At 37.4% G+C, this 21,986-nt stretch overlaps 1 protein-coding gene across 1 annotated transcript; it reads right to left on the bottom strand.

The window, feature by feature from the left end:
- Positions 1-4,720: 4,720 nt before the first annotated feature.
- Positions 4,721-18,684, bottom strand: vil1 (villin 1). The gene is made up of 19 exons (XM_081367864.1): positions 18,575-18,684; positions 18,387-18,461; positions 18,093-18,289; positions 15,534-15,642; positions 11,730-11,840; positions 11,400-11,602; positions 11,228-11,306; positions 10,557-10,655; positions 10,024-10,177; positions 9,305-9,405; positions 9,089-9,226; positions 8,744-8,902; positions 7,854-8,033; positions 7,568-7,713; positions 6,925-7,069; positions 6,651-6,839; positions 6,488-6,556; positions 6,130-6,294; positions 4,721-5,451 (listed from the first exon to the last, which is right to left on the bottom strand). Exons 1-19 carry the CDS (start codon positions 18,650-18,652, stop codon positions 5,338-5,340), a joined length of 2,511 nt encoding a protein of 836 aa, XP_081223990.1. The 5' UTR covers positions 18,653-18,684; the 3' UTR covers positions 4,721-5,337.
- Between the last annotated feature and the right edge of the window lie 3,302 nt (positions 18,685-21,986).

Raw genomic sequence — 21,986 nt, 5'->3', positions numbered from 1 at the left:
TCCGCCCGGAATGGGAAGGATACCCGAAAAGGTCCTCAGCCGTCTAAAAGAACTGCTATCACTTGAGATTTTGGTGGTTTTAGCAAGCAATTCACCAACCGCCCTGATGATAGACTCAGGCGTAGAAGCATTTAACAAGTTAGGTGAACTTGATCCTTGATGTTCTTCTCTTAGTCCTGATTCATCAGGTGCGACGAAACTTTTACCTTCTCCATCTAAAGCATTACCCTCCATTCTGTTAGCACTCAGGATCCATGGGTCTGATCCATCAGCAGGCAATACATCAAGAGGAAGTCTCTCTGCATGCACCTTCTCACGACATTCACAGAGCACTATCAGAGACTGTGATTCTTGGCTATACATCCGTCCTCTTACCCTGACTCTTCCAAGGGCTTTGATAGAATGCATAGTGTCTTCAATTTTAGAAACATCTGTCTCTTCTGGAATTCTACTCACAATGATGGCATAATCTGGATCAATGCCTTCACCTCGACACCAACTTTTCAAGTCAGGGACTGAGATAGGGGTCTGCAAATGAGCCATTGCTAGAGCTAAACTGTTTCTTGTCACTAAAATTACAAAAAAAAATTCTTTCTTTTTTTTCTCTCTAGGCTAATGCTGCTGTAGTAATAAGGGTAATGGATCCCAGCGGTGCCTCCAATTTATGTAACCCCAGTAATGATACCCACTATATTACAGCTGGGGCCTGGGTAAGTATTTGTGTAATAATCACATGTAACGTTATTCCATCACCTTCAGCAGCAATAAAGACTATTGAATCAAAAGCTTGTCTTACGAGTCTTTTTTATGTATTTGAATGTGAAATGTAATAAATTAAAATAGGAAAATTCAAAACAATCGTTTGGAATAAAATTAAATATCAAATTAAATAAGTTTAAAGGATTTACAATTTCAGAAAATAAACCAAACACTTATCTCACAAGTGTTAAACACCCTCACATGTCTAACTGTTAAACTCAATAACACAGTCTTCAAATAGGTATTCAATGAACTACTCAGCAATTCAAATCAAAACTCACTTAAGTGGGCCCACATTCACGCTCTCATTACCACACACACTCTACGTTGCAGGCCTGATGGTTTCCCGAACGCGATGTGTCCCGCGATATGACAATGTCGATGACAGCGCGCGTGAGCGGCTGTCCCACTCTCCCGCGATGCAACAGAGGAACTCCGGGCTTTTCCGGTCACCCAGAGCGCTATCTGTTGTGACGACTTCTCCCTCGTTGCCAGAGGAACTCCGGGCTTTTCCAGTCACCCGGAGCGCTATCTGGTTTGCCTCCCAAATGCGATGGGCTCGTTGCTCGCGCGAATCACCTCACGAGCGTACGGAGTGAAATCCAGGATGAATATCACAAATAATTGCTAAATAAAGTTCTTATCAGCAAAGCAACAATATTAATGACTGATTAGGTCTGTATATACAGGATTATCGTGTGAAAATCCTAATATTTAGCTTTCCTCGTCCGACTCGTCTCGTTTTTTCTTCCTCTCTCCCTATCATTCAGCCACGCCCTTCCTCTCATCAATTGCGTCATACGTCAGTACTTAAATCAGATATTAAACATTAAATAATATTATATATAATTATATAACTATATACATACAGATGAAAACACTGTAAAGGCGCAGACTAAATAAAATATACACATTATAATGTAAAATAAACATTACTTTCAAATTTAGTTTCTTTAGGCTCACCGGGCTACAAATACATTTTTAAGATCCAAAGTTATGTATGTATATCAATGTTTTTGGAAAAATATTAAGCATTTTTAATATTACAGTAATAGTAAACTGTTAATCTTACTGTTTCAAATAGCATAATTGCTGTAAAAGCTTCACGCGCTGAAGTTGAAGAGCTGATGAACAACTGAAGCGCTTTGCTAGAAGGTTAATTAGCTCAATGAAACACATCCTATATAAGATAAATCATATATTTATACAAAATACACTTAATAAATCGACTTTCACAAAATCACGCACAGATGAACTTGAACTAAGTTACATAGTCAATATCCGTAGTGAATGTAGCAACTCCTGTTGTGGATGCGCTCTTCCTGTAACAACGCATTGAAACACAGCAACTAAACTCACAAAGAATTCACAAAGTTTTATTAAAATAGTGTTCTCATTATAATGCACAGTAGTCAACATTTGAAGTGGATCAAAAAAGTTAAATCAAGTTGTCCAAAGACAAGAATGGGTAATTGGGTATTGTTCAAAATTCATGTATAACTTTGATAAAAGGTTTTGATCCACTTGTTGACTACTGTATGACAGTCCTAGTAGTTATTAATTTTGTGTATTGCTGTTTGAGCGTGCGTTCTGAAGCTAAAGATGATCACCGGTACAATGAAGCGCTTTACTGCATCGTTAATTAACTTAAAGGAACACTCCGACTTTTGGGGACTTTAGCTTATTCTCAGTATCCCCCAGAGTTAGATAAGTCCATACATACCTTTTTCATTTCTGTGCGTTCTGTAAGTGTTATTTGACGCACCCACCGCTAGCCTAGCTTAGCACAAAGACTGGATGTAAATGGATAATGGTAGCATACTAATCCCAATAAGTGACAAAATAATGCAAACATTTTCCTATTTACATGTTGTGATCTGTATAGTCACAGCTTGTACAAATAACAAGGCTATATGAGACAGAGACCATTTTAATCGTATAAATACTGGGAACTATATTCTCACTAGGCGCAGGAGCACAGCTACTTGGGCGGAGTGGCTACTTGGGCGGAGTGATTAGCGCAGCACACGAGACGCCCTGTTGATGGTTCCGTAAACAAAACAAACGTGACTAACTAGCTAGTAGTGAACGTGACTCGTGATCATGGCTGACTTTGAGGAATTGTCAGAGGAATTTTACTGTGTATCAAACCAAGATCCAGAACCATATAAGTTTTGAGCCAGAATACACAGACGAGGAGTTACAAACTTTGGAAGCTGTTCATTAGCAAGTTGAATGTTACAGTCCTGAGAGTTACATTTAGCGCCGCTCATTTGTTATTGAGCGATACAGTGTTCATGACAACACAATAATAACAATAAAGGGGATACACGGAGCCCCTATTCACGTAATAGTGTCACTACTAAGGTTACATTACATTAGCATGGCACTGTGACTGTTACAGTATCTGGCTAATGTGAGTCATCTCAAAACATAACGGAACACTTACCGCACACCGCAGCAACAGGTGATCCAATTTGTCCTGTCTTTATTATCGATGGGATGGCTGTATCCTTTAGCACACGTTTCATGGTCCGTGTGGCAACTTGCATTTTTTCAAAATAGTCATCTATAGTAAAATATTCAGAGCAAACGAAATACTTCGTGATGCTGTTTACAGGTGTGTTTGTAGCCATCGATTCATCAGGTCAGCGTTTTTGGTTGGAATTCTATGAAACATCATAGTATTACCTGGTCTCCCCTGTTTATTGTCGCAGCTCTTTACAATACAGCGAACACCCATGATTGTAAACTATAAATTTACTATCTAGTAATTGCTGACTCTATTACTCCAACTCCGAGCAAACTCTCTGCTCCTCACCACAGGGCGTCTCGTGTGCTGCGCTAATCACTCCGCCCAAGTAACGTTAGCTGTGCTCCTACGCCTAGTGAGAATATAGTTCCCAGTATTTATACGATTAAAAATGGTCTCTGTCTCATATAGCCTTGTTATTTGTACACACTGTGACTATACAGATCACAACATGTAAATAGGAAAATGTTTGCATTATTTTGTCACTTATTGGGATTAGTATGCTACCATTATCCATTTACATCCAGTCTTTGTGCTAAGCTAGGCTAGCGGTGGGTGCATCAAATAACACTTACAGAACGCACAGAAATGAAAAAGGTATGTATGGACTTATCTAACTCTGGGGGATACTGAGAATAAGCTAAAGTCCCAAAAAGTCAGAGTGTTCCTTTAACCAAAAGTATCCTATATGAGATTAATCATATACAACAAAATGACTTGACTGTGCAACTCTGCGGATGTGCTCTTTCCACAACAACGCACTGAAACACAGGCACACAGAATTCACAACATTCTTTTACATTCGTGTTCTCATAATTTCATCTAGCCTATATGACAGATTTGTGCTGCACATGTTGGACTTAATGGCTAAAGAAATGTGTGACGTGAGAACAGAGTCAATTGCGTGAGAGTTGGCAGGCCTGATTTACTTATTTATGAATCATATTTTAGTTTATGTTAGAATGTTTATTTATACATTTAATCATTGTTCTGCTGTACTACGAGGTGTCTGAGGTAATTCTATCATTGACTGCCTATGTTTTTCAAAGGCTTTTCAAGTTACGTCCCTGATTAAACTCTTTGCGTTAACTACAATCCCATAACAACTTAAATCAGCCTTAAGTTCAGGTTTTCAAGAACCAGCAAACTAGCCTAGACTGAGCTTTTCTCCTACCAGTTAGGATGACTTATACATCAGATAGCTTTCCTGAGTAACTAGTTGGCTGTCATAATTTGACTACCATTCTCAAGCTTTGATATCTATGCTATTTAAATAAGAACTGTCCTTGTTACAAGTTTTCTCTTTTGTTAGATTAAGATGCAAATGCTTTGCTCAGGGCCACAAAAAGGGTTTTGCAGGACCCTATTGATATTGTGCATGAGTTAATGTATAATATTTGCATTGGCAAAGAGGCAACAAAAGATTTTCCATTTCAATGAGGTCTTTTTCTGTTTATTGACTTTTCCATTGGACAGGTGGTGTGCCTCTTGTATACAGTAAATGATTAATAATGGAAATTACACATTAGACAGTATACAGTCTCCTCCAATAATTAACACTATACATGATTAACCTCACATAAAAACCTTTATCTTGGCTCAAATATATTAAATTTTATTGCAGTGCTTAAGCCACTTGTGTAAAAAGCAGCTTTTAGTCAGTGCTTGAAGGTATCCCATTGAGATGCATTAACAAAAGATTAAAATCGAAGTTCACAAAGCAGCTTCAATAATCGCAGTGTAAAAAAAGACCTACGAGCTTCATTTTCCCATATCTCCTATATTTTCTGTTGTAAAATTATAGGTACTAATTAATTCTGCTTTATAACATTAACTTCAAATACAGCAATTTCAAATAAATCAATTTGCATGTGCAAAAATATATTTAAATAAAGTAATTATATGTAAACATGTAAATCTAAAAACTCTAAAAAGAAATGATCCTGACTGTATGTTTTTGCATGGCACCATACAGCCTAACAAGAAGAAGTCTGTTTTGTAGCACAGGATTGTATTTGTGTACAATCTGTACCATGTTTTCCATCCTAAAACAGGCCATTTTGTTTCTTCACGTTCAGTTGCTTCCAGGACGGCATAGCGTAGAAATCCATCCGAGAAATCCCCATGATCAGGATGAAGTCTTCGTTTGAGAGATAGTCCTGCATAGATGATGGAGGTGTGTGTTAGTTTTCTCAATAGATCATACCAAAACATGTCCAGGTCACATTAAAATGAGAATGGGGTTTTTCTTGTATTGTCATGAAAATATGTCCATGATCTAAAAACCATAAAAGTCTTTCTTGATAGGTTTTGTCATTCTCCGAAAAGATAGTATTCACATTTATAGTGTTTATTTAATAATTTAGTTTGTAATAAAATGTTCTTATACCATAGGTATAATTTGTGGGTGGGACTGGTGGGACATGTCCCCACCACTTTTTTCCAGGGTTGATATTGCCCCCACCACTTTTTAAAACATCTCACGGCACGGATGTACCAATACAAATAAATAAAGCATCTCCAGTAGCAGAGCATTCATTTCGTTCGTTTGTTAAATAAGAGGCGATCTAGCGCTGAAATGTGTTGTTTTTTTAAATCAAGTGATCAAAGTGCTCGTTGCTGCTGCGATCAGTGGATCGATACAGTGTTCTCTTGTGGCTCGTGCACAGTCTTCACACGTCACACTCTGTTCGTTCCGGTGAAATCACAAAACAACTAGACCATTAGAGTACACACGTAAAGTAGTCGGATCTATGTATTTATTCACGTAAAAATTCTCGCCACTCATCACATACAGTATATTAGATCTCATTAAATTAAATTAAACCCGAGTTTACCTCTTTTCTTGTGGGGTCGACTCCTTCAGGCAGGTCTTCTGTCTGAGTGTTCACCAGCTTCTCTGGAGGGAAGGTTTGTGTGACAGGACGGGGTATCATAGTACCCCCTTGGCCTTGAGTTGAGTTACTTGAGTTGGTTTGGTTTGAGATTGGTTGGGTCAGATCCTGTGCACAAGATGTCAAAACATCTTCACATGTCACATTTATGCATTTTGCAGGCGCTTTTTGCCCTAAGCAATTTAAAGAGCATTCAAGTTATACTGTACATTTTTATCAGTTCCTGCATTCCCTAGGTAATTTAACCTAGGACATTAACGTAGCTCACCATTTAAACCCTTAAAAACAATTAAGAACTTACCACAGTAATTTTGATAAGATCAGTTGCATCTCCAAGCTCTGATTTAAGCTGGTCGTAGGATTTACCACCCTAAAAGACAATAAAAAACATTCATCACCTGTACCATACACTTGTGAAATAAGTTGTCATGCTGAAAGAAAGTAAACTCATGTCAGCTACTTACACTCCACTTTTGTGGGTCCCAGGCATAGAACCATCCTGTAAAGGTGGGCGGCTCAAACCCTTGCTTGACCACTAGGATAGGTGTCTCCAGGTCACGCCCTGCAGGATGGGACTTCAGATATTCCTGTGCCGTAACCACTGCTTCCTTCTTCTCCGTGTCATTGGCACCTTTGCCGATCCACAGGTACACCTAACAAAACAACTGTGCTGTGATTTCTTGTGGTATGAAAAAGATATGAACAATTGCACAGAGAGACAACCACCATTATATTCACCTGATCCCAGATGTCCAGCAACATCACATCATCCTCATCCAGGTCATCTTGGTTGAAGTTTGTTATCTCTGTCGCTATAAAGCGACCCGTCTGGTTGGAGCACTCAAACAACCGGGGCGTAACACTAATGTTCTCATCCTGAAGTCTGAGAATGGGAGAAACTTATTGGCTGTGTCCCAAAACTGTCTACGTGGAATCACATATATCCTTTCCTTTGCAATGAAAGCAATGGCAAAATGCATGCCATAATGCTAAACCCTATTGAAATCAATTGTCCAATTGCATCAGTGCAACAGTGCGACTTTTTCTGTGGCATTGGTTCCGGAAGTATTTTTTCCATTTCACTTTTCATTTTTTAAAAGTCTTTGTTAAAGCGTTTTAAGCCATGAACCAAGCCAACCATTACACAAAATTACAAACTTTTTTTTTTTATTGAAGCAAAAAAGTACTTAACTGATTTAATAAGGGAAAGAACTACAATCCCATGAAGCATTGCAAATGATATAACCGAATTTAAAACGATGGAGAAATAAAAAATAAAATTCAATTAACAGCTCAACAGATTTTGGAGAGCCATAATAGCTCAACAGAGCCATAATAATTTGTGCATTAACATGTGTGCAGTGTGCAATTGTTGCTGTACCTTTTGCTGCTGGCATACTGGGACTTTCCACCAAGGTTTACCCAGAAGTCAGCTGGTTCCTGACCCTCTGCAATAACATTTTTCTCCCTTTTGGAGATGATGTCAGCCAGTGATTTGGCCATCTCTCTCTCATCTCCACTGCAGCCCTGCATGGTAATATTAAAGTCAAGTATTTAGGACAGACATGTAAGACATTACTGGTGCTCCCCTATACTTTTTCAGAAATATCTTTTGATATATATAATGTATATATATATGTGTATATATAATGTGGATAGGCACCGACCTTGCCATACCACAGGTAGCAGCACTTATCTGTGCTGAGCACAAAGACATCATTGGAGTTCAGAGAGGATGAGCGTGGAGGCACCTCAGTGGCACGCGTGTTGAACTCATTCGTTCCATGGACATGAAACAATCTAACTGGTGGCTGAGAATGGGAGGAGCCTTCTCTGGAACTTCCTTCCTGGTATTCAATCACAACAACAAATGAGTTAACATGCACTGTGAGAAATAAATGAAAAGTGGCTCATTTCTGCACCCCTAGCAGCAACAATTGTTTCCAAAACACCCCTACTTCCCCATATTAACCACCTCAATTGTTTTGAAGGCACCACACATTTTACACTTTTCAGGAAGTTAGGCTGTAATAAGTGCAATGTGCAAAATAAGGTAGCTTGTCATTGAACCAATATCCTCAAAAGTACACCTTTGCATCATATCCATATCTATCCTTAAAGAGTGCATATTAGTATCTTAAGGCAATAAGATGATATATTGATTTGATATGGGACAAAGCTGTATCTTTAAGGCACTGCCCTAGTGGCAAGCTGTTGCACCTCTTACTTTTTGCTATATACTGTGTGTGTGTGTGTGTGTGTGTGTGTGTGTGTGTGTGTGTGTGTGTGTGTGTGTGTGTGTGTGTGTGTGTGTGTGTGTGTGTGTGTGTGTGTGTGTGTGTGTGTGTGTGTGTGTGTGTGTATACATATATAACATATATAATACATATACACATAACACATATAATTTATTTATGTATTTTCTGATAGTGTTTTTAGAAACAGAAACATAATCATCCCTAAAACAGGAAGTGTGTTTGGGTTTTGGGTTTCCGTTGTTACAACTGATGAAATGCCCAAGTGTTTCGTATAGAGAGGAACAGTTTGACAGACCTACCTCATAAACAATCATTTTTCCCTTGAAAATAGCCATTAAGTGCATGGGCTCCTTTCCCATGGGAACGCGGACCTGCACCGGTTCTCCATTGTACTTCTGGTCCAGAATCACAGCCTGATATGCAGAGGCTGTCAGCTCTGCCGTGCTTGCATGGCGCCCCTAAACATATTCAAATATTCAAATAGAAAATAGTTACTTTAAGTGATTCTAATAATATTTCACAATATTACTGTTTTTTGGTTAAATAAATGTAGTCTTGGTTAACATTAATAAATCTTACCGACCTCAAACTTTTGAAAGGTAGTGTACAGGGAGTGAGAAAATGAGGGAGGAAGATACACCTACTTGCCACATGTACAGAATGTAGTGTATTTTTCTGCTGACTTCATATTTGTAGAGAATAAGGTAACAGTCCCCCCCGTAGAAGTGTCCGAGCCACTTTCTTTCCACAGGGACAAGCTCATTGTCCTCAAGCCTCCATACCTGAGGGATGAACACACTTATGTAATGAGTTCTGTTTACTAAGATGCATGAAAGGCAATGAAAGGTCATTTCACTGACCTCGGCTTCACCTGACCCATCATCCACCATTTTCTGCTGTGCAGCCAAGTCAGGTCTTGCATGCATAGAGGTGGCGTCAAATTTGACTTGCTCAACCTTGGCTACAGAAAGCAATCATAAAATGAATAAAGTCAGAGTGTAGAATAAGATGAGTCTCTAAGGGAGTGTTTATACAGGATGCATTCTTGTGTTTTGTCTGTGCTATTTTTTAATGATTGGCCTATGTACACAGGGTAGAGGAATGTTTTTTTTAATCAGCGTCTCATCTTTTTTTTTAAAACTTGAGATCGCATCCTGTATGAATGCTGCCTTATTCTTAAATAGAAGTTCTTCTGCATAGTATTTGTCATTTCAGCAGTGCTGGAAAGATGACAATTAAAAATAGCGATGCAGTAGTGGATAATTTTAAGCAATTTTAATACATATGGTTAGCTACTTTTCGTGTGCAAATTGTAGTATAGCTAACTACTATTTCAAAGGATGAGCTTGACTGTATTTAAACTGGACAAGCTATGAGCTTTAAAGTAACTTCCCAAACACTGCATTGCAGAACTGTTTATTTTTTTGTCATTTTTAACTATTACAAAGATAACACATTTATATTTCACTATTTTTACAAGCTCCTGAACATTTTGTCTTTTTTTATCCCCTGGACAAGTGCTTCTGCTTCTTTAGTAGTGTTCTTTAGAGTCGGTCTTACACTAGTACACCATGCTCACCTATTTTCCCTGGACTGTGTGTGCTTCCCATTCCAGCTGTCTGTCCTTTGTCTGTCCACTTCTGGAAGAGTTGCTTGAACACTGATGATTCTGCTCCTTCGCTCACAGTCTCTACATTGGTGGTTGCAGGATATGCTTTTGCCTTTATGTAGGCCTAGAACAATAGAATATTAAGTGAGATGATGAAGTGTTTCTTTCACAATAATTTGCTATGTGATTACATTACTATTTGGTGCAATATACTATGCTAAGATTAGAAGTATTGGGCATTATTCACTAATAACTGTACAATTGTTCTAATGTGCGCATAAATGGTTCCCCAGCAAAATAAAAAAAATAGGATAACTTAAAGACTTGGCTTTTAAGGACTTGTACGATCAATTAGTTGACGATAAATCATAATTTCTGCTTGACGTTATTCACACATACGTTTTTACGCACAAATACGTGTGTATACACAGTTGGTGAATGAGGCCCATTGTAAAAAAAATGTTGATTAGTGCTTCAAGTGTATTTGAATGGTCTTTTCTCACCTCTGCTTTCTTCAGAGACTCCGCCCTTTCAGTTTTTGATGCCTTTTTGCCCTTCCAGACAAAGATCTTTATTCCACCTTGATCCAGTAGATAGCAGTCCTGCCACAGGAATCAGATTTCACTTGGCATACATTTATACTGTGTGCAACTAACCAAAATAACAATTATACACTCAATTTGCATTTGGATAGATGGTCATCTTGCATACAGTACAACTTGCTTTTTTTTTGTCTTACTTCAAGTGATGAAATTAGATTTGATTCTATTTACTTTTTGAAGTCATGTTCTTGGGCTTATTGTGCACAATTCATTGGTGCATGCTATTTAAAACAAAAAACTTTGTCTTCATAATCTTGTATCAAAATGCAATAATGTAATAACTTGCTATGCATCTGAAACAAAATCAGTTGACGTCAGAAATTCCTCTTTTCAAACCATTTCCTCCAACTGCTCCTTCCTTGGCTCACTTTTTCATGACCCTAACTATTTCATCACATGTGTCCCTCCCAGCTGTGATCAATGAAATGCAACCTTACACTTTGACAGAGGTGTAAGTGTGACGTTTGACTACAATATACATCACTGGATCCTATGCTATCAACTTGGCCTTTGTACAGAATTGTTTTATGCTGTGGTGTGAAGGCTGGTTGAAAGGGCAGGGTTAGTCATACCTCGGTTTTTAGTAGGTCTTGTGTGAGAGGTTTCACTGCCACTTCCTGCACTACAAGGTTCCCCTCAGCATCTGAAATACTTTTCACACAAGATTATTTTAGTTGCAGCGCATATTTTTCAACAAAATAATTCAGCAAGAGTATACTTAAAACAGGTTCAAATTTAACTCACTGAAAGAGTTTAATGGCAGTCTTCAGTTTCTCATCAACGATCTGATCTGGGATGGCCTCTTTGATCTCTCTTCTCTCCCCCAATACCTGCTTCATCATTTTCATGGCTTCCTCAGAAGATTTCTCATCATCTCCTTCCACTACAGTCACTTGTGCTCGTCCGCCTCTCTCTCGGTCACGGATGTCCTTCGCTAGGTTCATTCCCTATAAAAAAGCCTTCAGTATGCTTACTGTGTATATGTGGTCATATAAACCTTCAGCATCAAGAATGTGATTCTTTACACTGCTAAATTGGGCTTTTTTTGCATAGCAAATGAGTTAAATGGTTTACCCTTAACCTCTCCATTCGGTTACTCTTGGGCCCATTCCACTGAATGATCAGGCTCCCCAGGTCCAGCAGGAACACATCACCTTTATTAAAACTGTTCCAGTTCATTTCCACCTGAACACAAAGGGATTGAGCCTCATTATTTACACTTTTGGGGGGATTACAAGTAACGCAAGTTATGTAATCAGATTACTTTTTTCAAGTAACGAGAAGTTTTCAAGTAACAAGAAATTAGCACAAAAAAATATCTTCCTTTTTCAAATAAGTAACGCAAGTTACTTTGTTTTCCCATTGATTGACTGACACATCTCATGTCCGTATGTTGAGAGAAGTCAAGAGTAAAGTGAAGATGGGTCCGTGTAACGCTTCACAATTCACTTTTCAGACCATACCATGCAAATGCAAAAATGAAAAATTGAAACCAGACATTCATTTTTCTTGTTTTTCCAGTTACATTATCAATGGATATTTGCCTTTTTCTCCCCTTTTTTCAATTTTACTTTTGCTAAATTGTGACTTCAGAAACAAACATTTGAATAAATGAAATAAACCGATTTTCTATTTTTCCATTTTTCGTCTTGTAATTTGTGCCGTGGGCGGTACCATTAGCACAGGGGTGTGGCCGTGGACTAACTTAGTCTTTACTATCATTTCATTGATGTAACTGCTTTATTTACTGCATGCACGTTTGAGGAGAAGTTTAAAAGACGGAACACGGGACGACATTTTTCACCCGAAGTGCCATCATTTTTATTATTAATAGTCTGTGCTAAATTATAAGGCAGTCTCGGAACGGCCATCGGGAGCAGCCGGGAAAAGTGAAATTCCGGTGGCCTGGGTTTGGCACATTGCCCTTGTTTGTATTTACCTATTCATTCTTATTTTATTTTATTAATATATAGCTATATCCTTGTTGTTGTTCATTTTACATGGTACAGTAGCCGAGGCAGCCACAACCACGAGATCCCAGACAGTTCATTTTCAGTGCAGCAGAACGGGGGTGGCTCGCGAGCAGCAGCGCTTTTCAAGATACTTCACGAGAATCTAGAATAACGATAAAAATTATAGCCTACTAAGCAAAAAATATAGAAAAAAATAAGCATATTTCCCCCCCCCCCCCCACAATTTTTTAAAGGTTTTTAGCTCTCGTTTGTAGGCTAATACAATAGGCTATTTAATGTCTATAGTGCTGATTCATTATCGAATGGCGAATTTAATGTGCTCGGATAAAAAAATAAAAAACAAGCTGGGCAATGTGCCAAACGTAGCAAGGTATTTATGTTTATTTATTGAAAATAAATAAATATTATTGCTTTTGATTTGCAGCACATAGCTATAGCATATAGGCTATCGCCTCATGCTCATATCCCGGCGAACTGCTTCTATTGTAATGAACAGACTATATAGTCTACAACTGTGATTTAAGATAGATTTAGATAGATTTAAGGGCATTTTACGGGAACGAGAAGCAGTGTAGAGCTAAAGCACACAGAAGCTCAAGCGGATGCCTTGGTAACGAACAATGCCCGCTATAGTGAAAACATCTGCATCTTTATTGTATTGTAGACTATTACAAACGAGAGCTAAAAACCTAACAAAAAAAAGAAACTTTTTTTTTCTATATTTTCGCTTGGTAGTATTTTTTATTAGGTCAATACAAACAGGTCGGGCAATGTGCCAAATCATACCCAGGCCACCGGGATTTCACTTTTCCCGGCTGCTCCCGATGGCCGGTCCGAGACTGCCTTATAATTTAGTAGCCTACACGTAGACTATTAGCCTAATAATACAAGTTATGGCACTTCGGGTGAAAAAAATGTTGTCCTGTGTTCCGTCTTTTAAACTTCCCCTCAAACGTGCATGCAGTGTAAATAAAGCAGTTACATAAATGAAATGATAGTAAAGACTAAGTTAGTCCACGGCCACACCCCCGTGCTAATGGTACCGCCCACGGCACAAATTACAAGACGAAAAAATGGAAAAATAGAAAATTGGTTTATTTCATTTATTCAAATGTTTGTTTCTGAAGTCACAATTTAGCAAAAGTAAAATTGAAAAAAGGGGGAAAAAAGGCAAATATCCATTGATAATGTACTGGAAAAACAAGAAAAAAGAATGTCTGGTTTCACTTTTTCATTTTTGCATTTGCATGGTATGGTCTGAAAACTGAATTGTGAAGCGTTACACGGACCGAGATGTGTTGTGTGCGCTGATGCTTATTGTAGTTCTAGACTAAATGTGAGCATGCATTTACTCAACTCACTTGCTCAAAAACAGATTTAGTATAAAAATTAATATAAACAGTGAAATGCAAACATGGAATAATTAAGTATATTATAATACAAATATACTTTCTGTATTTAATCTTACTTTATTAATCAGTGCCTTTGCTGCTGACCTTCGCTGGTCCACTGTAACCATACTAATAAGCAATAATGACTTGAGTTAAACATCACATTTGTTTAATTTTTCTTTGTTTTTATTGCCGAAATAAGAGTGCTGAACTTTCTTCTCATGTGTCCTATTCTTCTGCAATCCAGAACTAGTTCAAAAACAAACAAGCAAGCCCAGCCCAGGAGAGAAAATGTAACACAAAAGTAACGTAACACATTTCTTACCATAAAAAGTAACTAAGTAAGCCAATTAGTTATTTTTTAGGGAGTAACGCATTACTTTTAAAAGTAACTTTCCCCAACGCTGCTTATAACTGCCTCTCAAGGTGGTACAGGAGACATAATATTCATGTAATACTAATACATTTATATAATTAATTTAATAATTCATTATGTGGATACATAGTATGTTAATATTTATACAGATACTTATCCCTGAAGTCATTTAGATATTATGTAAATGACAAAAGTTTGCCTATGTTAATCCTTTCCTCTTCATCTTGAAATTAGTAAATAAAACAATGCATGGCATTCGGAGGCACTTAAATATGTTTCAAATCATATTTTAAACTGGATGATTTTAAACCTTTCTTAAGTGGGTTTTAATATTTTAGACATGACGTTGGTGGTTGGTTTTTGTGTGGCTGACACATGGAAAAAAGAAGTAGTTAAAAGTCACACAATCTAGATGGAGATTTTTTACACCACTGGCCAGCATGTATTGATGTAGTGCATGGGGTTTTCAAAGTGTGGGGCGCGCCTCCCCCTGGGGGCGCCAGAGCATGCCAGGGGAGGCGCGGAGAGAGGTAAAAATTAAAGCCTAATAATCAGTTTAAATGAATAAATTCAAAAAGTTAAATTGTTATTATTCTGAAAACATAACTGCACTTTTCAGCACTTTTCATGTTAACACAAACAATGATAAAAGTGAGGAGTTAAGAGTCTGACATTGCTGTGTGTGTGTGTGTGTGTGTGTGTGTGTGTGTGTGTGTGTGTGTGTGTGTGTGTGTGTGTGTGTGTGTGTGTGTGTGTGTGTGTGTGTGTGTGTGTGACCATCGGAGTGAGGACAAAGAGAGTAAAGTGAGGACATTTTGGCCGGTCTTCACTTTCTGAGAGCCCTTTAAAGGCCTGTTTGAGGGTAAAGACTTGGTTTTAGGGATAAGGTTATAATTAGGTTAAGGGTAGGTTTAGGGTAAGGGTAAGGGTTCAGGTTAGGCACTTAGCTGTGATGGGTAAGGTTAGGGTAAGCGGCTAGAGATTGCATTGTATCACTGAATGTCCTCATAAAGATAGATGTACAAGAGCGTGTGTGTGTGTGTGTGCGTGCGCGCCATTTGGTAAGTTGTCTCTTTGAAAACCCCTGATGTAGTGGGTCTGAGTTCCTCTATTGTGTTCTGACTGTGGTTATTCTTACCTCTCCTGCAACCACATGCTTATTTCCCTTCACATGCAGCAGTCTGCGAATGTTGTACGTATTCGTCTCTACTTGTTTCATCCCAGATGCGACTCCACCTTTTTTGTATCTAGAAAAATGAAATTAACAGCGTGATCAATTGTAACTCATTTTTACTCACTCAAAGTTCATCACTTCTTGGAAACTATTCTATTTTTGTAATCTTCCCCATTTTTATAATTCTTTGTGACTAAGAGAAGAGAAGCATTCTAACGCATTCTTATCACGCTGCATCTTAAAATAAAGAGGCTTATTTTGCGGAAATGACTATTGAAGGAACATAAATGCACTGTGTATGAAGTCACATGATGAACACATTAGAAATCCCCTTGAAAATGTCATTTATACACCATATATAAACTACAGCAAGTGATGACTCCCAACAAGAACATGTTAGGGTCAGATTTCTCCACAAAAATAAGTATAAAATAAATGAGAAATAAATTAAGGGTATTTTTTGGAACATTAAAGTTTTTTTCATTTTTCCATTATTTTCAGGACAATGAGTGTAATGTAACATACATAAAATAAAATATGCTGATTTAAACATAAAATCAATCTATAATCAGAAGAACATTTGGGATTAATGGGGGGAATTACAAAAAAGCTCAAAAGTAAAACATCTAGAAACGTAACAGTAATGATAATTTCAAATTGTCTTTTTTTATGTCTTTTCAAACCTGTAAGACTTTCATTTGTCTTCGGAACACAAATGAAGATCTTTTTGATGAAATCTGTGAGCTTTCTGTCCCTTGATGAAGTGACGCATGTGCTTTATATGCGCAAAACAAAAACAACACATAATTTACCACTTTCTTTACAAAATAATAATCTCCAACGAGTCTGCTCTTGCGTCAACACAGCATGCTTGTATCGTGGAGATTAATATTTTGTAAAAAGTGGTCAATTATGTTTTTTTGCGCAAACAATGTACTCACTTCCCTTCAGAAAATGTAGGATAAATCACTGGTGTCACATGGATTACTTTAATGATATCTTTTGTTACAGGTCCCGTGCAGTCGTGAGGACTGTAAGCAGTTAAAAGAATTACCAGTAAATGAGAGAGTTGTCTTTTAATGAACATTGTACTTCAGAGTCATTAAGACACTTTGAATCACAGGATTCATAAATAAGTTGAAACACATACAACATATAGATACTTATATCAAATCACAATAAATAATTAAATCAATAAATCAGGATAGGAACCTTAACCATATTGAAAGTGGTAGTTACATAGACTGTCAATGGAGGGACAGAAAGCTCTCAGATTTCATCATAAAGATCTTAGCTTGTGTTCCAAAGATAAACACAAGTCTTACTGGTTTAGAACGACTTGAGGGTGAGTAATAATGACACAATTTTCATGTTTGGGTGAAATGTCAAAATAAAAAATCTTTCTAAAAAATTGGCTTCATTTGTTTTTGCACAATGTAATTTTATTTATTTGCCATGAATTCTAATGGTCTTAAACTTAAACTTATTTGATCAAAATAAAAGGTCTTCTTATTATTACTATCCTTATTATTTTATTTATTAATTTTATTTTTATTTTGGGGTGAATCATAGCCTGGCAAGCCAGACCTACATCAAGATGTTAGGTCTGGCAACTCACCATAGACACGGCTCAATCCGAGGGGCGGGATAAACGGCTTTCAAATTCCCTCTGCACGCAATACAGCGCTTCAACCAACCAGAGCGTTTTCCCAACAGCGGAGCTAACGTTAGTTGATAGATTCAACTTTTGAATTGGCCGGCAAAACTACAAACACATCTTCCTTTTTTAAGAATGACTTAAGGCCCGTTCACACCAAGGACGATAACTATAAAGATAACAATAAAGATATAATTCTAAAAATCGTTCTCCATATTAAAGAATAACAGAGTTCACACCACAACTATAACGATAAAGATATGAGGAACGATATCGTTGGGATCACTTTCAGAACGATTTTTTTTTCCAGCTGTCGAACGATAAAACACTGACAGCCAATCAGAATCCATTCTAATTTAAAGGTCTCGCGCATTTAAAATGGATCTGGATCATCCGGGCGCGCGCGTGCTTAGAATAAAAAGACCGTTATCGGTCGTTGGTGTGGACGCATATATAGTTATCTTTATCGTTATCTTTATAGTTATCGTGCTTGGTGTGAACGGGCCTTTAAGTGCCGTTCTTTGCTCCTTTCTCTAAGAAAAACCTAACTCCAAGTCCTCCAGAGTCGCGGCCAAAGCCGATTCGAAAGACTGTTCGCCAGCAGTAGCCGCCATTCTTTGTTTTCAAGTAGCAGGGAACCGTCGCAACTCTGTCGTCATTATGTTAAGCCCGCCCCAACCTACTCTATACACGTTGTGATTGGCCTGACCCAATTTAGGTTTTTACAGCTCCGAAAGTCAACGGAGAGTTGCTAGACTACCCTGGCTGCAAAATAAATTTTGCTGCCGCTAGGGTGCGTCTAGATTTCTTGGCTAGGTGAATCATGTTTTGATTAGATTCATCCAAGGTAATCCAAGATGGCTTACATGATGCCCTGTTTGAAGTATCCTTGGAAGGTGGCGCTTTCGTGGCCCTGGGCCTCACGATGCTGCACAGCAGCACCCCCCAGGTGGTCATCCATCTGCGTGGTGTATATCGCTGCTGCTCCCTGCTCATCCTGGGAGGTGGACTTTCCCAGCCAATAATGAATGTCATAGGTGTAGTTGTTGCTGGTCTTGTGAGTCTGAAAATGCAAGTGCAACCATTCGTTCACTGACCTGTAAGGTTCTCAGCTCAAAAGCACTTGAGTTAATTATAGGGCACTTAGCACTGATACTTACGTAGAGTATTATATAGCTGTCTCCCTCAAAAAACTGTCCATATGTTTTAGATGGACAGGGCACGAGCTCCATGTTCTGACCATTGATTAAACAGAAGACTGATTAGTAATTTGCTAAAGATGTCAGGATCTGAGATATGAATGCACTGATTTGACAAAGTAGCAGTGGTGTCTATCATTCCTGCTTACCTCCACTCTCCATATCTGAAGTCCTGGTGTGGTTTTATTGAGGGCTTTGGGAACATTGGTCTTGACGTCCTGTGGCATGGTGCCAGCTTAAAGTCTCAGCGAAATACCTGGAAGAGAGAAAAAGGGAGGGTTGGATAGGAATTACTTGAATTCAGTGAGATGTTTCCTAGAGTTACATATATATACTGTGAATGATTTCCTGATAAATGTGTGTGTGAATTTTACATTAAGTAGGATTCTCTAATACAAAGCTACAAGCTGTTTACACACCCATTTTCTTGTATCTACCCCTTTTCCTTGATCTGACCTCACCATAGCAAAGTACTGTATATAATAGTAAAAGTTACAATTCCCAATAAAAATATATGCAGTTTTTTTAAAAACATGCTGTATTTGATATTCAAGTACATAGACTTGCAAGGAAAACAAAGATTTCCACTGAATTACTTTTTTTCAACTAATAATGGAATATGTTAATCCCACAAAGCTATAATATGGCTTTGTTGTTTATGGCCATGGTCTCTATAAATGCTTGCTTAATGATTTATTTTCTGTTAGGCTTCTTCAGTGTCATTCAAAGGCAAAAGAGGGTGCGGCCTAAAGTTTCATGCATTAGTTTGCTCTTCAGTTTATAATGCATTATAAACCCAGACCTTAAAGCTATTTGAAACCTTGCTTGTGGAAGAAAGATAGTCAGCTGGCCCTTGGAAAGGAAATTAAAGCCTCATGCCATATATCATGCAAATGTGTAAAATACGCCCCCACATCTAGCAGTTAAGTGTAGCTGAGATGTCAGAGTGTGATCAAGACCTACGATACTTCACTTTATCTGCTGAAGTGAGCACATACTTCGAACTCTGTTGACTGCAATTTTTTTTTTCTTAACCAGTATGTCTGTTTTGTTTTCCATATAAACATCCTTATGACAAGAGATATTTACTTGAGAAGGACATTTTTTTTTAAATGCCATATATTTTTAGTTTAATTTGAGGATACGCTTTATTCTCTTTTAGTCTTTTTTTCCCTAATTTTTTCTTTCTTTTTATTTTTTAAAGTATAAACCTCACTAAATATATTTAGATTTGTTTTGTGACATTTATGCATTAAATGTGGTATAAAAAACTTAATTCAAGATATATTCTTGGTGAATAAAAGGTGCTTAATTGTAATGAAAATAATGTAAAAATGCAAAAATCTTGCAAAAATAGGCTTGATTTTTATGCAAAATATTTATTTAATTTTAATTTGTTTACTTATTTTTAACGTTAATTATAGATTATCTGAAAACAAATCTAAATGTATATTTTTGGCATATTTATATTTAAATATTTTACTGAAAAACATACAAAATGCCTGTTTTTTGGACTGAACTAGATATTGATTTAATCAGCACAGATTTTAACAATTTAACGATAAAGATTCTAATAATTTGTTTGTGTTATCCAGTCCACTTTTATTATTTATTATATGAATATGTTTTACATTGGCCCAGGTAACACACAATTTTTTTGTAATATAAATTTGATTATATTGCGTTTGCTTTGTCTTTGTTGTGCGCATATTACCCCTCTGTTTAAATAAATTGCAAACTATGTGGCTAGCGAGGGATAGTGTCTGTTTCAAAGCCATTGCTTTTCATGTTAAAGTATCAACCAAATCCTCTCCATCCTATCCTCCCTTCCACTATCTCTGTCCTCCTTTCCACATCCTGGTTCCGTAATGATAATAAAAAAAATAAAAATAAAAAAAACTTGCCAATGCTTGATCGCTATCATCTTTTTTCGGACGACTGCATTTCTGTGGTGTTGTGTTTAACAAATGAGGCAGGAAGCTACTATCAGATCATGTGTGGTCATCGCACCTGATGACAGCTCTTACATGAAACGCTGTTGTAATTTAATGATGTCTTTCAGCCAATGTAATGTGTATTCATCAATCATACAGTATATAGTTCAGTCATCTGCAAGCAATCACATTATTACCACATGGCACAAGCTGATTGGCCTCTGCTGATCCTACAGCCAATAAGATTGCTTGCTCAACATTTAAATCTGGTTTAGTGTTTGCTGTTGGCTAGTCCTCAACACGCTATCAGAGTTAGAGTTAGGGTTGCTAACAGAAACCCTCCACCTCCCCCAGCTCCACCTGCCTAAATTTGCTACATGATTTATATATCTCTATTTATGCTGCAGCATCTTACATATATATTAGCAATAGCAATTCCATAATTGCTCTGCAGCAGCAACAATAATCAACAGCAGCAGCTTAGCAGATCTAGTCCTCCAGGACCAAACTGATGTAAAAAAGTCAGAATGTGTACAGCGAGCCAGTCATTATTGACAAATAATATACATACATACATGCATACAGAATACACCCTTTATGTATCTACACACACACACACACACACACACACACACACCCTATGGATCATTTTCTGTTTGCATATCCCAAATTTATGAGCTTTCTTATCTACATCTTTTTTATGTTTCCCTGATACCTTGCAGATGTTGATATGGTGTGATTATACAGATGACTCAATCTCCCTTGTTTGATTGGATGGTTGGGTTTTATTAGGGACTATATCGCTGTCTCTAGCCTAAACAGATTGCACTGACCCTTAAGTCACTGATCACAAACCCTCTGCTCAGTGCAAAGGTTCATATTTCCTAACTAAATCTTAAAGTTATGTCGTTAGTGCAATAATAGCTCCTCTCTGCTGTTGCAAATACAACACCATATCATGAATTATCTGCCCTCCATTATTAGATGCGGTGTGTCAGAACAAACAGGAAAGTGTGCAGAGTTTTTATGCAACCGCCTGGTGTTTGATCAGGCCTGACAGTGCTGTGTACATGTCTCATCTCCACCTCCTTCCCTATAACCTTGATTAATATTCTTCCTGTAAACTGCCCAGCATGGCCAATCCAACCTTCAGTCCGATTATGCAATACAAACTTATAATGAACAATGTAATATAGGCAAAAATAGCATGTTGTCAAGTTATTCAAGCATAAAGCCAAAATATACAATGGACGCTATTCATTGAGACATTGACTTTGTTTGCTATGAACTTTTTGATAATATTTTACATATAAATGTATATGTCAAATGCTTCAAATGAATCAGTTTATTGATTCAATAGATGGTAGCACTTTATTTTACAGTCCTGTTCCGCATGTACATACTACGTACTTAGCAACTACAGTAACTGGGTTATAACTAGGTAACCCCTAAACCTAACCTTAACCCATGTAGTTGCTGTATATTACCAGTACTTTTTGGGGTAAGTACACATACTGTAAAATAAAGTGTAACCCAATAGATATTATGAAATATATTTAATGTTATAAGACAGGAATATATTTTGCAGCTAATATTAGAAGGGTAATTAAAACCAGTGATTAATGAT

Source organism: Scardinius erythrophthalmus (genome assembly GCF_964197995.2).
Source record: "Scardinius erythrophthalmus genome assembly, chromosome: 6".
Classification (NCBI taxonomy): Eukaryota; Metazoa; Chordata; class Actinopteri; order Cypriniformes; family Leuciscidae; genus Scardinius; species Scardinius erythrophthalmus.
This window is presented reverse-complemented; position numbering and strand designations above follow the sequence as displayed.

What these genes read in the sequence shown, in the direction of transcription:
- vil1 (XM_081367864.1), bottom strand. Translation starts at nt 18,652, where the DNA reads ATGCCACAGGACGTCAAGACCAATGTTCCCAAAGCCCTCAATAAAACC. An exon ending in AGCATGTGGTTGCAGGAGAG is followed by an intron (nt 11,841 to 15,533) that starts GTAAGAATAACC and finishes CTTTGTGTTCAG; the next exon opens with GTGGAAATGAACTGGAACAG. An exon ending in AAGACCTACTAAAAACCGAG is followed by an intron (nt 10,656 to 11,227) that starts GTATGACTAACC and finishes TTCCTGTGGCAG; the next exon opens with GACTGCTATCTACTGGATCA.